The 14,471-nt window shown below is 42.9% G+C and overlaps 1 protein-coding gene across 4 annotated transcripts in view; it reads right to left on the bottom strand.

Moving 5' to 3' along the window:
• Positions 1–6,779, bottom strand: part of rnf44 (ring finger protein 44) — a 151,636-nt gene extending 144,857 nt beyond the window's left edge. Inside the window, exon 1 of one of the 4 annotated variants that reach the window (XM_085995274.1) lies at positions 5,782–6,779. In XM_085995274.1, coding sequence (XP_085851400.1) covers positions 5,782–6,070 — 289 coding nt within the window. In that variant the 5' untranslated portion in view covers positions 6,071–6,779. The remainder of the gene's footprint in view (positions 1–5,781) is intronic. The other 3 variants (XM_085995272.1, XM_085995271.1, XM_085995273.1) reach the window with 3 other exon arrangements.
• Between the last annotated feature and the right edge of the window lie 7,692 nt (positions 6,780–14,471).

Below are 14,471 nucleotides of genomic sequence, written 5' to 3'. Positions count from 1 at the left end.
TGAAGACTTGTGCTCCAGAACTAGCCGTGCCTCTAGCCAAGCTGTTGCAGTACAGCTACAACACTGGCATCTATCCGACAATGTGGAAAACTGCCCAGGTATGTACTGTTCACAAAAAGCAGGACAAATCCAATCCAACCAATTACCGCCCCATGAGTCTACTCACAATCATCAGCAAAGTGATGGAAGATGTCATCGACAGTGCTATCAAGCGGCGCTTACTCACCAACAACCTGCTCACCGATGCCAAGTTTGGGCTCCGCCAAGGCCACTCGGCTCCAGCCCTCATTACAGCCTTGGTCCAAACATGGACAAAGGAGCTGAATTCCAGAGGAGAAGTGAGAGTGACTACCCTTGACATCAAGACAGCATTTGACCGAGTGTGGCATCAAGGAGCCCTAGTAAAACTGAAGTCAATGGGAAAACGCTCCACTGGCTGGAGTCATACCTAGCACAAAGGAAGATGGTTGTGGTGATTGAAGGTCAATCATCACAGCCCCAGGACATCACTGCAGGAGTTCCTCAGGGCAGTGTCCTAGGCCCAACCATCTTCAGCTGCTTCATCAATGACCTTCCCTCCAACATAAGGTCAGAAATGGGGATGTTCGCTGATGACTGCAGAGTGTTCAGTGCCATTCACAACTCCTCAGATAATGAAGCAGTCCATGCCCGCATGCAACAAGACCTGAACGACGTTCAGGCTTGGGCTGATGAGTGGCAGGTAACATTCGCGCCACAGAAGTGCCAGGCAATGACGATCTCCGACAAGCGAGAGCCTAACCACCTCCCCTTGACTTTCAATGGTATTACCATCGCCGAATCCCCCACCATCAACACCCTGGGGGTCAGCATTGACCAGAAACTTAACTGGAGCAGCCACATAAATACTGTGGCAACAAGAGCAGGTCAGAGGCTAGGTATTCTGCGGCGAGTGTCTCACCTCCTGACTCCCCAAAGCCTTTCTACCATCTACAAGGCACAAGTACGGAGTGTGATGGAATACTCTCCACTTGCCTGGATAAATGCAGCTCCAACAACACTCAAGAAGCTCGACACCATCCAGGACAATGCAGCCCGCTTGATTGGCACCCCATCTACCAACTTAAACATTCACTCCCTCCACCACCAGCGTACCGTGGCTGCTGTGTGTACCATCTACAAGATGCACTGCAGCAACTTGCCAAAGCTTCTTCGACAGCACCTCCCAAATGCCTGACCTCTTCCACCTAGAAGGACAAGGGCAGCAGATGCATGGGAACACCACCACCTCCAAGTTCCCCTCCAAGTCACACACCATCCTGACTTAGAAGTATATCGCCGATCCTTCATTGTCGCTGGGTCGAAATCCTGGAACTCCCTACCTAACAGCACTGTGGGAGTACCTTCACCACACGGACTGCAACAGTTCAAGAAAGCAGCTCACCACCACCTTCTCAAGGGCAATTAGGGATAGGCAATAAATGCTGGCCTTGCCAGCAATGCCCACCTCCCATAAAAATGAATAAAACCTTTTTTTTTTTATAAAAAGACTGTAACCAGTAAAGGATGGCCAAATGGTGCTGCAATGAAGGCAGCTTATGAAAAAATATTAGATATGACCAATGGAAGACCAACAGCATAGGGTTTTGATACAGCAATAATTGGGCACGTAGTTCTGTAGTTGAAAATGGTGCAAGAGATTAAAATAAATTAATAAACAGAAGCTTTACACTTGTATAATAAATTTCAAACTGAAAAAGACCAATACAGAAAAAGGTATTTCATAAGTGTGAGATAAGAGTTAATGTTTATATTTCTGCAGCCTTTTTAAAAAGCTACTGTAATTAAAGATTAGCATGGGAAGCCGATGGGACCGAGTTTAACTCTTCCCACATGGTAGAAACTGAGCGGGTGGAAGGTTAAAATGGTCCACACTGATCCCTCGGTCTTCTCACGGATTCCAATATTAAGCTGCTGTTCTGAGCAGACGTGAGGGATACCCACAGGAATCCAGCAGCACCCTTCTTTCTATATGCAAATTGGGCTCAAATGACATCATCGGGGCACAACTGCCATTTTAACCGGAGGCCTGCGCGGAGAAGACATTGTTGCAACCGCATCAGGCCAACCTATCAGGAAGATGAGCTGGGGCTAGAAGAGCTGCAAGATGGTAAGTGATTTAAAAAAAACTTTCCTTGTGGGTCCAGGAGGAGCAGGACCGTAAGACCCTCTCGAGCACTGAATGCTAGGGACCAACATTCAAGTCTTGGATCAGCTGCAATTTTCACCAGCTAGGCACTGGGAAGAATGAAGCCATCATCTTCGGCCCTTGCCTCAAACTCCATATCCTTGAAACTGATCCCATCCCCTTGCCCGGCCACTGTCACAGGCTCTTCACAGCCTCAGTGTCCTATTCGACCCTGTGCTGAGCTGCCGAGCCCATATTCTCCCTCTCCATCACAAAGGCCACCTACATAACATCGCCTGCCTCTACCCTTAATTAACCTATCTTCTGCTTGCATGTTCTCTTGTCCAGTCTCCCATCCTTCACCCTACATGAACTGCAGCTCATCCAAAAAACTCTGCTGCTCATATCCTATCCCGCACCAAGTCCTGCTCACCCATCACCTCTATCCACGCTGACCTACATTGATTCCCGGTACCCCAACGCTTCACATTTAAAATTCTCATCCTTGTGTTTAAATCCCTTCATGGCCTTGATCCTCCCTGTCTCTGTAACCTCCTCCAACATCCCCACCTGAACTTTCCATTCCTCTGACCTGGCCTCTTGTGCATCCTGCCTCCATTTGCTCCACTATTGGCAACCATGCCTTCAGCTGCCTAACCTCCAATCTCAGGAATTCCTTTAGCTCTCCACCTCCCTCTCCTCCTTTAAGACCCACCTCTTTGACCAAGCTTTTGGCCACCCCTTCTAATATTTCCCACTGGCTCAGCATTCATTAAAAAAAAAAATTGTATCTCTGTGAAGCATCTTGGAATATTTTTCTATGTAAAAGGCACTATATAAATGCAAGTTGTTGTTTGTTGTAAATTGCACAGACTTTTCAAAAATCTAGGTGGGGCAATTTTTAGCACAAGTCACAATAAAATTTGCAATGAGTCTTTCTTACAGCGCCTGTTTCTAATCACGCACGTGTTATAAGCAAAACAATATAGAGGAGTATATTTTCAAGTTACTGATCAGAAAGATCGGCTCTGCATACACCATTTATCTAATTTATTTTTGAAGGACTGAGATTTATGCCCTCATTCTCTAAATAGGCAGATCACAACATTTTTGATGATTTTAGATCTGACCCTTTTAGATTCACAACTATCAGTGGCTCTGCTACTTCTTTCAGCTAGGAGGGCGGGCTTCTTTCGGGCTGGAGTCACCTCCATAGGCACCATCAATACAGCACTGTGGAGCTGACGAGTTACACTTACGTCGGACTGGAGTGGTCCTGCCAACATTTCTGCATTTCCCCTCCTCCCACCTGGAAGTAGAACACTCCATCACCACAGTATCTTCAAGCTACTAGTCAAGTATCAGCTTCCCATGGTGATGACATTTCTTAGACATTTTATCACAAAACAAAACAAAAATGTCATTTATTGTCTAAAAGTTAAATGTGCATCATTTTGCTTCCTTTCAAGACACTACACACCCCTGGCAGTTGTGCCTTGACAGCAGCTGACCATTACCATAGCAACAGGAGGTTATTATACAGATGATCCCTGTGCTCCTCAGAGGCTGTGTGCTATGTATAATGTCAGAGGGTAGAAGGACTGTCAGGAAAACATTCCATCTCACGGGCCACACTGTTCAGCTCATGAGAACACAAAGCATTAATGCTTTTTTACAGAATGACTTTTGTTCACAATAGGGACATCCCAGAACTCTCAAATCAGATCACTTAGCCAGCAAGAATTACTACAGGATGTTCAATTATCGTTCTATACATTCCATTAGTGCTCAGTGTAGTCATAGTAATTCATCTAATGCTAGATATTATATATATATATATTTTAAGTATAATGGATAATCATTTGTGAAACCTTAATATTACTAGTTGGGAAGTTGGTAGCAGCTGCTGGGTACAGGTCACTTTTTTTTTTTTAAATGTCCAAATTTTCCATCTCAACCACCAGATCTGCCTCATCACATGGTGACAAATTAAAAAAGAGCCACTCCCCAAGTGATTCCAACCCCAAATGCTGACAGCTTCTATGGCTCCATTACACACTCATCAGTGGTGAGGGGATCTTAGTTTTACTTGTATTTTATAAGTTAAACTCTTCTACTTGTATATTTCTATGTAAACCCACATATAAATGGAAAGCATTTTGTAGACAGTACACCCCCAACCGGCAAGCCCAATGTCATAACATTATTCAATCAACTGGTCAGATAAGTAGGTATAACTGGTCCCGAATATGTAGCTTCTATTTAAAAAAAGAAAAAAAAGTTGCTTCTTTATAGCTGGCTACAATAGCCACAAAATTGACAAATCAGCTCTTCTTGTCTCTCTGTACATTTGAGAGTTGTAATCATCTTTTAGATCTTTTCCTGTTATCAGCCATTTGTGAAGAAAATTCTGTAGCACAAATGTTAAACTGAACTCAAATATAGCTTTTTTTCCTGATGGAAGTTCTTGAAATCCAGAGCTTGCATTGAAAAAATAAATATCCTGCTGTTTTGTTATTTCAGCAAACATAAACAGACGTAGATTCAACCAAAGCAAATATCACTTCTTTTATGCTTTTATTTGAATTATGCTTTGTCTATGTTTTTTTTTAAAAAAAGGTCAGACAAGACGCAGAATCAGTTAAACTTCATTCTTGAAAATGAATAATTTAGGCTAATTTTAGCGTTCCAAATCAGTGCCAATGGAAACCAAGTCTTTCACCATTTGAACAATTGCCATTATACCTTGGCAGGTGACTCAGCACCAAAATCTCCCTTTGCACCACATCCCTTTAATTTCATGTCCCACACTGCTCACCACATTCTGTATCCTTCTTGCCAAAAATAATGTGCTGTGGAGCTGCTCTACTGAAAATATCTTACATAATTACAGCACTTAATCCATATGCTTGGCGTAGACCTAGAGAGCCTGGGTTGACATCAGTGAAACACTTGCTTCACTGCATGTAGAGAGCAACTGCACCTGACTTCACAGTGGCAGTATCTTTCGAGCCTGAACTTTGCCACTGTGAAGGCAGCAATGTATTCCTGCTCACAATAGAGCTGCCAACTTGGAAGAAGACACTTGTGCCTACAGCCATGAATCAGACACAACCCTCCAGAGCGACATTAGGGCAAATGGAGACAAAAATGGGGGCCGTGCAAAAACGGGAATATCTGGACTAGTTTTCCAGAAATCCAACATAATATATCATAATATACCAAAAAAGACACCCGTCCATCAAGGGTCTCTGGAATTAGGCACACTCAGAATCGGAGATAAATTCTTCCTCAGGCCGCCTATTTCAGTGACAAAAGTTCACTTTAGTAAGTCTATTAAAACACATTTCATTGCTCTCGGCACATAAAAGTGGGAGATAGCGACAAAACATCCATTGCATTTCTGAACGCATTCTGAAGTGCATACCTATTAGTAAAGTATCAAAGGCCAGCCGGAGGTCGCCAGCCAGCAACATTTTTTTTTAGAAAGGTAACCAAGCCCTGAAAATAACAAAAAAAAGCAGGTATTTTGAAATGCCCCCTTTCCTCGAACTTTCAACAACAACCGCTAAAATATCAGACGCCGCCGATTAATGTGCTCAATCGCTGCTTACCTGCTGAGGGAATCCTCGCACTCCGCCGAGACGCCGGCAGCGCCCCCGGGCCGGCCTGAGGAGCGCCGGGCCCGAAGCGAGCGCCCGGGGAGCGGCGGCTGGCGCCAGCATCCAGAGGCTGCATCAAGAGGCGGCTCTCCTCCCGATCCGGAGAGCCTCCCAACTGAGCGGCTGCCTCCCCAATTCCTCCCCCTTGGCACCGAGCCCCGCGCTTGGCTGCGAGCGGGGTGTTGAACCGGGAACGCAGGCGGGGCTCCCCATTCGGGTGGGAACTGCTCACAATCGGCATCTCTGTTTTAAAATCCTTCCCCCCCTTAACCTCTTCAAAGCCAATCCTTCATCTAAATCACAGACGTTAAACTTCCCATCACACGAACGACAGTCTTGGCCCTTTAAACCGATTGATCCCCCCTTCTTCTCCCCTTTTTTCTAAATTTAATCCAGAACCCCGGCAGTCACCAAACTTAAAAAGTCCAACACACACAAAATGGTCACAGCCCAGTGCCGGGGACAGGCGGAAGATTCCAGCTGCTCCTCGTCTCTCTTCCCCCCCAAAAAACCCCATCCGTGCAGAAAACGACACAAGATAGTTTCCGCCTCTCCAGCAGGAAAGCTGGCCAAAAAAAAACTTTATGGTGAGTACAGTAACTTATGTGCACAGACGGACAGAAACGCTGCGCAGATACAGCCTGATGTTTCAGTGGCTCTGTCTCATTTTTCACTGTCTGTCTGGCTCTCTCTCTGTCTGTGTGTGTGTCTGGGCTGGGGCGATGCCGGCTCGGGATCGAAGGCTGCAGATTGTTACACTTGAATCCCAGGGTCGCAGCCGATACTAAGTGTTCAGCTCAACCTTCCCCGAGCCAGCGCTGCAAAGCCACGGTCAGACTGTACACATCGATACACCATCGCGGGGATGCCGGTGAGGTTTCACTTCGGCCCAGGTTGCCCGGTGATGTTATCAGCGCCATTCCATTCCATCCCAGGCCCCCATGCAGACCTCGCCCCATTTACTGATGTTTAGGACACCGTCATATAAGTGAGCCTTGCTATTTCAGTGACGGGCACTGCAACGTTCATCGTAGCTGATCTGCTCTCTGAAAATACTTTGCAGCGTTAGTTGTTTATTATTTTAACCACACATTATGGCACTGCGTATACTGGTTTTCCTATTTAATTTGGGAAACCAGTAAATACGCATTTTGAAACAAATTAATAAACAATATATAAACTGGGTGACAGGATCAGTTGTTTTAACTAGTTTCTGGAGATTCTTTTGTATGCATTTTTCTTACTGTCTTGTCGCTGTGTCATAGTTCCCACTGCAATGGATGGAGCTTATTAGAAAATACGTTTTAAAAGATCTTTAATATGTTAGATAGATTTCTGAAATTTGTTCAAACCTTATTGAAAAGTAGTGCTTCGAGAGACATGGTCAAGCATGGCTTTGTCCTCACCGAGTTATTTCTCAGATCCTCTCCTGAAGGTCCCGACTTGGTTGCACATGCTTCCACCGGTGCCACTTTTCATATGAGAACTGAGGTGGTTGGCTATTTTACCTTGCAGAACATCACAGTTTTCTTTTGTCTGATCGCAGCCCTGTCTCCGATCTATCTTTTCTTTCCAGTTTTGAAGAAGGGTTCGACCCGAAACGTCAACTCAAATTTCTGTCCACGGATGTTGCCTGACCTGCTGAGTTTTTCCAGCATTTTCTGTTGTTATTTTGGATTTCCAACATCCGCAGTATTTTGCTATCGTACTAGTGTTTGGTGCACTGCCACACCTCTTCTAGGAATGCCTACCTTGAAGAAGTTCTGCTCTTCTCTTCGACGGGATCTCCATTTGGCTCTTCAACCTTGTTCATCTTCATTACTTTCAGTTTCCCTTCTCGTGTTTGACCATCTCATCTAGCTTCTAATACCTTTTATTGTCTCTTTTTTACTTCTTTTATTCTTTTGTCCGATCGCAGCCCTGCCTCCGATCCATCTTTTCTTTCCAGTTTTGAAGAAGGGTTCGACCCGAAATGTCAACTCAAATTTCTGTCCACGGATGTTGCCTGACCTGCTGAGTTTTTCCAGCATTTTCTGTTGGATAGCCCAGGGGCAATAAGACCAATGTAGCTCCCAAATTGATGCTGTGGCTGAGACTAGCTAACTAAGCACAGACCAGGATATTGAATCTGGAACCTTTCAGTCTACATGACTTATACCTGGCAGTGCCTTTACCAACTAGACAGAAACTTTTTAAAATGCAGGACTGGAATTTCCTCGTAATTTTTGGTGTAACAGTGGTGTAAGACCAATTTGCACCAATTTTTACTGAGAAAATTCGCATGTAAGTGACATTCGACAGTTTTACGCCAGGACCTCGCTGTGTGCAAATTTACTCATTTACGCAACTACTGAGTTATATCCGCCAAAACCCTAGTTAGCTCATGAACATAGTGCTGCCTCCATCCAAAGGACCAGGGAATGCAAGTTTCCTGCATTTACTCCAGTCCTGAACAGGCATAAATGTACACACAAAAATTTAGGCGTAACACGTCCCCCCCCCCCCCCCCCCAACCTAACCCGAAATTAGTGCAACTAAGGAGTTTCAGCCTGGGAAAGGACACAAACTTTATTTCTGGGGTTTGATAGCCATGTTCTTGGTGATTTTCTTGATGAATTTTTGTCACTGTAACCTGTACTGTATTTTGTTTATCTTTGAATGCTTTATTATTATTCTGTAACATTAAAAAGAAAATAAAGCTTCCGCAATTGCATTTTCTTAAACATAAATGATGGTTTGATGACTTTGAACTCATTTTCATAACATCAGTAAGATAAAGAGGGATTTAAAGAAGGAAGATGGCGTATGCTCTGCATGTTTCTTCAGGCTTCTAATGGTTACGCTGAACTTGTGCTTGTTTTATGCAGGTTTTTATGTTTTGACATATGCAAATGAGATCCACAGGAAATTGCAACTTAAATTGCTGACAGCAAGATCAGCATAAATTTTGATGTAGATTTCAGCGTAAGTTAGATGAAGGAAATTCTGGGCCACTATTACAAATTTGTAATTAGTATAGGGCATCTCAAATCTTTAAAACCTGATCAGTGGTAACATAACTATCATGCTATTAGTAAATCACTATCCTAGTGATTAAACAACATATAATAGTGATTAAACAACATATAATGATACATACATATGTATACAGATATGGGCTGGTCAGTTGAATTGATGTTGTATAGCGGACACGCAGCTTTGTGTTGAGTATGAAATGTATTCCACAAGTAGAAGGTGGAATTAACTACCATGAACCAAATCATAAATGTTTTGTGTGAGTCCATCATTTCTCTACTAGAAATAGGATAAATTACTATAATAACATTTAAGAAACATCTTTTATTTATAGTGGATGTGTTTTTATCAAATATTATCATAAAACAAATGTTATTTTTAAAGCTACTGCTTTTCAGGACATACAGTATACTACAGAAGTTACAGAAATTGGACCTGGCTGGGCCCATTTTACCAGTGTAAAATTACTGCAACGAGGCCCAATTTTGTGGGCCAATGTCCTGTGCCCAGAGGATGCCTGAGAAACATCCAACCCGAGATTGGGTCGAGCCATTTTTCAGGCGCACCTGGCGGCCACCAGAAGTAGACGTTGAGTCCCTTACATATGTAAAGAGAGGCCTAATTCCTATTTTAGGCCCATCTGTGAAATTGGGCAGTAATGAGCATCAAGCCTGCCCTGCTCCGGATTCTTCAGCGGCCACCAACTAAAAGCATGTTTGTTTTTTAATTGAAAGTTTTTCAACCACTTTCATGTGGAGCCAGGAGGAGCAGAAGTGCCACCCACCCCCCACAATTGCCCGCGTCAACCCCCCTCCCGGGACATGCCTTCCGCCACTGCTGGTGAGGCAAGCGGCCCGCCATTCATGCTGTTCTAATACACAAGCTGCCTGTGGAGGCGTGACAGTCAGCAGCAGCAGCGCATGATATGTTTATAAGTTCTGAGGCCCAATTTCAGCCTGGTCTCACGCCTCTTGGTTGGGCACGCCAAGTCTGGGTCCAGACGAATTTCTGCCCCAAGGTGTCCAAGGAAAACCAGTTTTGAAACAGGGCGCTCATTTTAATAGTAGCTGTTATAATTATGTTAAACAATTCCATATCAAACAGGGTTGCTTTCCCATCTCTGTAGAGGTCTTAGGGCACTTTGGGAATCGTCTAAGCTAAAATTAAAAATGAAATTAAAAGATCTTTCTCCCTCCCACCCCCCCATACTTTGATTATCACAAAATTAGTTTAAATGTCCAATCTTGAGGACATCCTTGGCGCGGCTGTATTATTTAAATGTATTTAGACTGTGAAATTATATTGTAAGAGTCCAATGAGATAAAGTTATCAATGTGAATCAGTTTCCTGAATAAACTATTTAAAACATTTAATTTGCACTATTACTGTAGTATTGGGGAAAACTTAAGGAAGAATAGGAAAGCAGTACCAGTCCCACAGCTAAATACATGGAGTATGAATTCACTCAGATTTATCACACATTTTGTACACATATACAGAGGTATAAATCTTAGTTTTCGAGTGTTTTATATATCGGTAATATTGCTGCAAATTTTCATTGTACTAGTGTTTATGTAAATAAATATTAATATCACTAAAGGGTGTACTTTTACCATATGGATATAGGGTTAATTTATAGCAATGTGGGAGAAGTTTAGCATGTTAAAGTCCTAACACTTACAGTGGTGTCAAATACAAGGCATGTAAATCAATAGACAGGAATGTTCCATTATCCAGTTAACCAAGCAGAAAATAAGAACATTGACTTCCCCAGCTTTTATTTTTGTCAGTGTATGTTCAATGGTTATTAATTTCCCTTCCTCTACTGGAACGACGTGTGAAGGGATTTCTGTTACTGTGCTGTCTTCTCATCCATCGGACTGTGAGCACTACTCCTTTCCAATAACTTAGAAGTTGTTTGCTGGATTTTAACTAAGCTTTTATTCCTTCATCAGACATCCATTTACATGTCAAAGAAGCACCTTGATAGTTTAATAATAGCACAAGAACTTGGGGAGAAAGGAATAGAAGGATACGCTGATAGGGTTAGATGAAATGGGGTGGGAGTAGGCTCATGATCCGGACGAGGGAATTGGATGTAATATCTCCAAATTTGCAGACGACACAAAGCTGGGTGGGAGGGTAAGCTGTGAGGAGGATGTCGTGAAACTCCAGGACGATTTGGACAGGTTGGGTGATTGGGCAGAAACATGGCAAATGCACTATAATGTGGATAAATGTGAGGTTATCCACTTTGGTGGCAAAAACAGGAAGGCAGATTATTATTTGAATGGCAATAGATTGGGAGAAGGGGAAGTGCAAAGAGACCTGGGTGTTCTTGTGCACCAGTCGCTGAAGGTAAGCATGCAGGTGCAGCAGGCGGTTAAGAAGGCAAATGGCATGTTGGCCTTCGTAGCAAGAGGGTTCGAGTACAGGAACAAGGATGTCTTGCTACAGTTGTACAGGGCCTTGGTGAGACCGCACCTTGAGTATTGTGTGCAGTTTTGGTCGCCTTACCTGAGGAAGGACGTTCTTGCCATGGAAGGAGTGCAGCGAAGATTCAGCAGGCTGATACCTGGGATGGCAGGAATGACGTATGAGGAGAGATTGTGTCGATTGGGCTTATACTCACTGGAGTTTAGAAGATTGAGAGGGGATCTCATCGAAACCTATAAAATTCTGTCAGGCCTGGACAGACTAGATGCAGGAAGGATGTTTCTGATGGCCGGGGAGTCCAGAACCAGGGGTCATAGTCTAAGGATAAGGGGTAAGCCATTTAGGACTGAAATGAGGAGGAATTTCTTCACCCAGAGAGTGCTGAACCTGTGGAATTCTCTGCCACAGAGGGCGGTGGAGGCCAGTTCATTAAATATATTTAAAAAAGAGTTGGATATATTTCTTGAGGCTAAAGGGATCAAGGGATATGGGGAGAAGGCAGGGACAGGGTACTGAATTTGGATGATCAGCCAATGATCTCATTGAATGGCGGAGCAGGCTCGAAGGGCCGAATGGCCTACTCCTGCTCCTATCTTCTATGTGTCTATGTGGAACATAAATGCCAGCATAGACAAGTTGGGCCGAATGGCCTGTTTCTGTGCTGTAGACTATAGATTTTCACCTGATTTGACAAATGGTTTTCTCTTATCACTCTTTGAGTACTTTTTTGAAACAGATATGCTGGAAAATAATGCATTGGATTGCATGTGTGGTAATGTTCTCTACTCCAACCCTAAATTCTCACCTTAGGAACAACCACTTTACTAGATTTTCACTGAAATTGATAGGGAACTTTTTCTTGATTAAATTTTGATATTAGGCGAGCAAGAAATCAACCTGAGTAAGCTTAAGAGTCCACAAACACTTTTGCATCCTCAATAAGTTAGATTTTATTAAATATTGATTATAGTTACAAGGGCCTCCTCTAACTAGACATTAGGTTCATTTTTTTGAATGTGCATGGTAGAAACTGTCCATTTATCACAAGCTTTATTCACAAAATTGTGCACCCTGCTACAAATGTCACAGTACTCAATAACACTGCAAAACTCACATCTATCTGTAGATATTCTCCCCTTTGTTAGTTTGTCAGCTTTTTGAATAATTTCCATAACCTTTTCTCTTGATTTTTTTTTTGTGCTCACATTTCTAGTTAATATAACTAAACATATGCTGTCAATCTCTACTCGATTCTTGTATAGTCAGCTTCAGGCTTCAATAAGTGAGTTTCAGGATTTGTTTCAGGACCAGTTAAAATTAAGGAGTAAGTAAGGAGGTTGGGATTTGTTTAGGGTTACAGTTAAAGTTACTGTTTACTTCCTGTTCTATGGAAATGCCAAATGTTTCAGACACAGTTGTAACAACAGTATACGGCTTTTTAAAACCCTTGTTTTCCTTTCTTGTCGAAGATTTTTAAAAATTCATTCTTGGGATATGGGCAGCATTTATTGCCCATCTCAAATTGGCCTTGAGAAGGTAGTGGTGAGCCACATTCTTGAACCGCTGCAGACCGTGTGGTGAAGGTACTCCCACAGTGCTGTTAGGTAGGGAGTACCAAAATTTTGACCCAGCAACGATGAAGGAATGGTAATATACACCCAATTTAGGATGGTGTGTGACTTGGAGGGAGATGCATAACAAACTAGGTTCGGCAAACTGAACTTTATTTTACTTTTTAATGATTTTCCAAAAACTGCAAAACTATCAAGTAGTCACCTGAGCTGTTATAGTTCGAACCCATTTAGCCATTTTATAACCCGTTACAACAATGAGCACCTAAAGTTGGTTTGATATTGTATCTTATTTTACTCATTACTTTCCATCAGTATAAAAGCAGTGTTCAATCCATACAGATGTAAAATGGCCATTGTAAACATTACCGCATGTTAAATTACCATTTTGAAATGGTCAGAATTCACTGGTTCCTCAAAGACTTTATTACACCCTGAATTTGGTTTTGTGAAGTATAAACTGTCGCAGCACTAAAACACATCAATGTGGTGCACCTGGCGTGTTCGTATATAGTATGAATTATGTGTGATTCAAAATAATGTAACAGCAAAGGAACTAAAATGAAGGTGACTGTAATAACAACAGAAAGGGTCACAGACCTGAAACATTAACTCTGTTTCTCTCTCCACGGATGCTTCCTGACCTGCTGAGTGTTTCCATCATTTTCTGTTGTTATTTCAGACTTCCACCATCCCCAGTATTTTGCTATTGTGAAAGTGACTGTAGTTGGTTTCTTGCCCCACTAAAATGCACTGTGCATGGGTGTGGTGGGGCAGTGTATTAATGCACAGTACAGTGCTACAGGATGACAGGATTGTGCTGAAGATTCCTCTACACCACTGTTGTCCTGATAGTGGGCACCTAACTAGGGGGAATTGACTCATAGAGCTCAACTGTTTCTCCACAAGGAGGAACTCTCTCTAATTTTTTAAACCTCCAAGTCAGTCTCTTGTTTTCTTTCCCCTTCAATGCTGTGTCTTTTTACTCTCCCTTCTTCGTCTCATGTTTTTCTGATTTCTATCTCTTAATCTTTTTATCCTCTCTGTCTCTTTTCTCTCCTGTTCTTTCCTTTTCTCAGCCATTGCCTTTCTTTCTCCCCTTTTCTGGAATCTCCATTTCATTTACCATTCTGTCTGCCCCAATCTTTCACCATTCTCACTCTTTTTCCCCTCCTGCTTCCTCTATCTTTGATCGATCCTCTGGTGGTAGATTGCTCCAGGCTGGTTCCTCGGTTCCCATCTGGGGGGTCTCTCCGCTCATTTATCTTGTGATCGGCACAGCAGCTGATTACAGCCGCAGCACAATTTGTGGGATGTTCTGATCCGAGCAATTCAATCGGGTGAGAACAGGCTCGACAGCTGCCCCCAAAATAGATTGTTCACGAGAGGTGGCGTCTGCTCATTTAACCGGTTTTGCGATACAGTTTCTTGAGAAACTCGAGCTGGCTTGCTTAAGGAACAGAAAGTGCTTTACAAACAGGTCTGGGAGAAAGAGATGGATATACACACACAAAAACACCAGTTAGGGTTCTAGAAATGTGCACACGCTGTGCTCCGTTTTCAGTGGAAAATTGGCCATTCCAAACGTTCATGGTCTGAGAAAAATAAACATATCCAATC

Source organism: Somniosus microcephalus, chromosome 8, assembly GCF_052327205.1.
Source record: "Somniosus microcephalus isolate GS21.2 chromosome 8, FLI_Smic_1.0, whole genome shotgun sequence".
In the NCBI taxonomy this organism is placed as follows: domain Eukaryota; kingdom Metazoa; phylum Chordata; class Chondrichthyes; order Squaliformes; family Somniosidae; genus Somniosus; species Somniosus microcephalus.
Note: the sequence above shows the minus strand (reverse complement) of the source record. Positions and strands in the feature narration are given on the sequence as shown.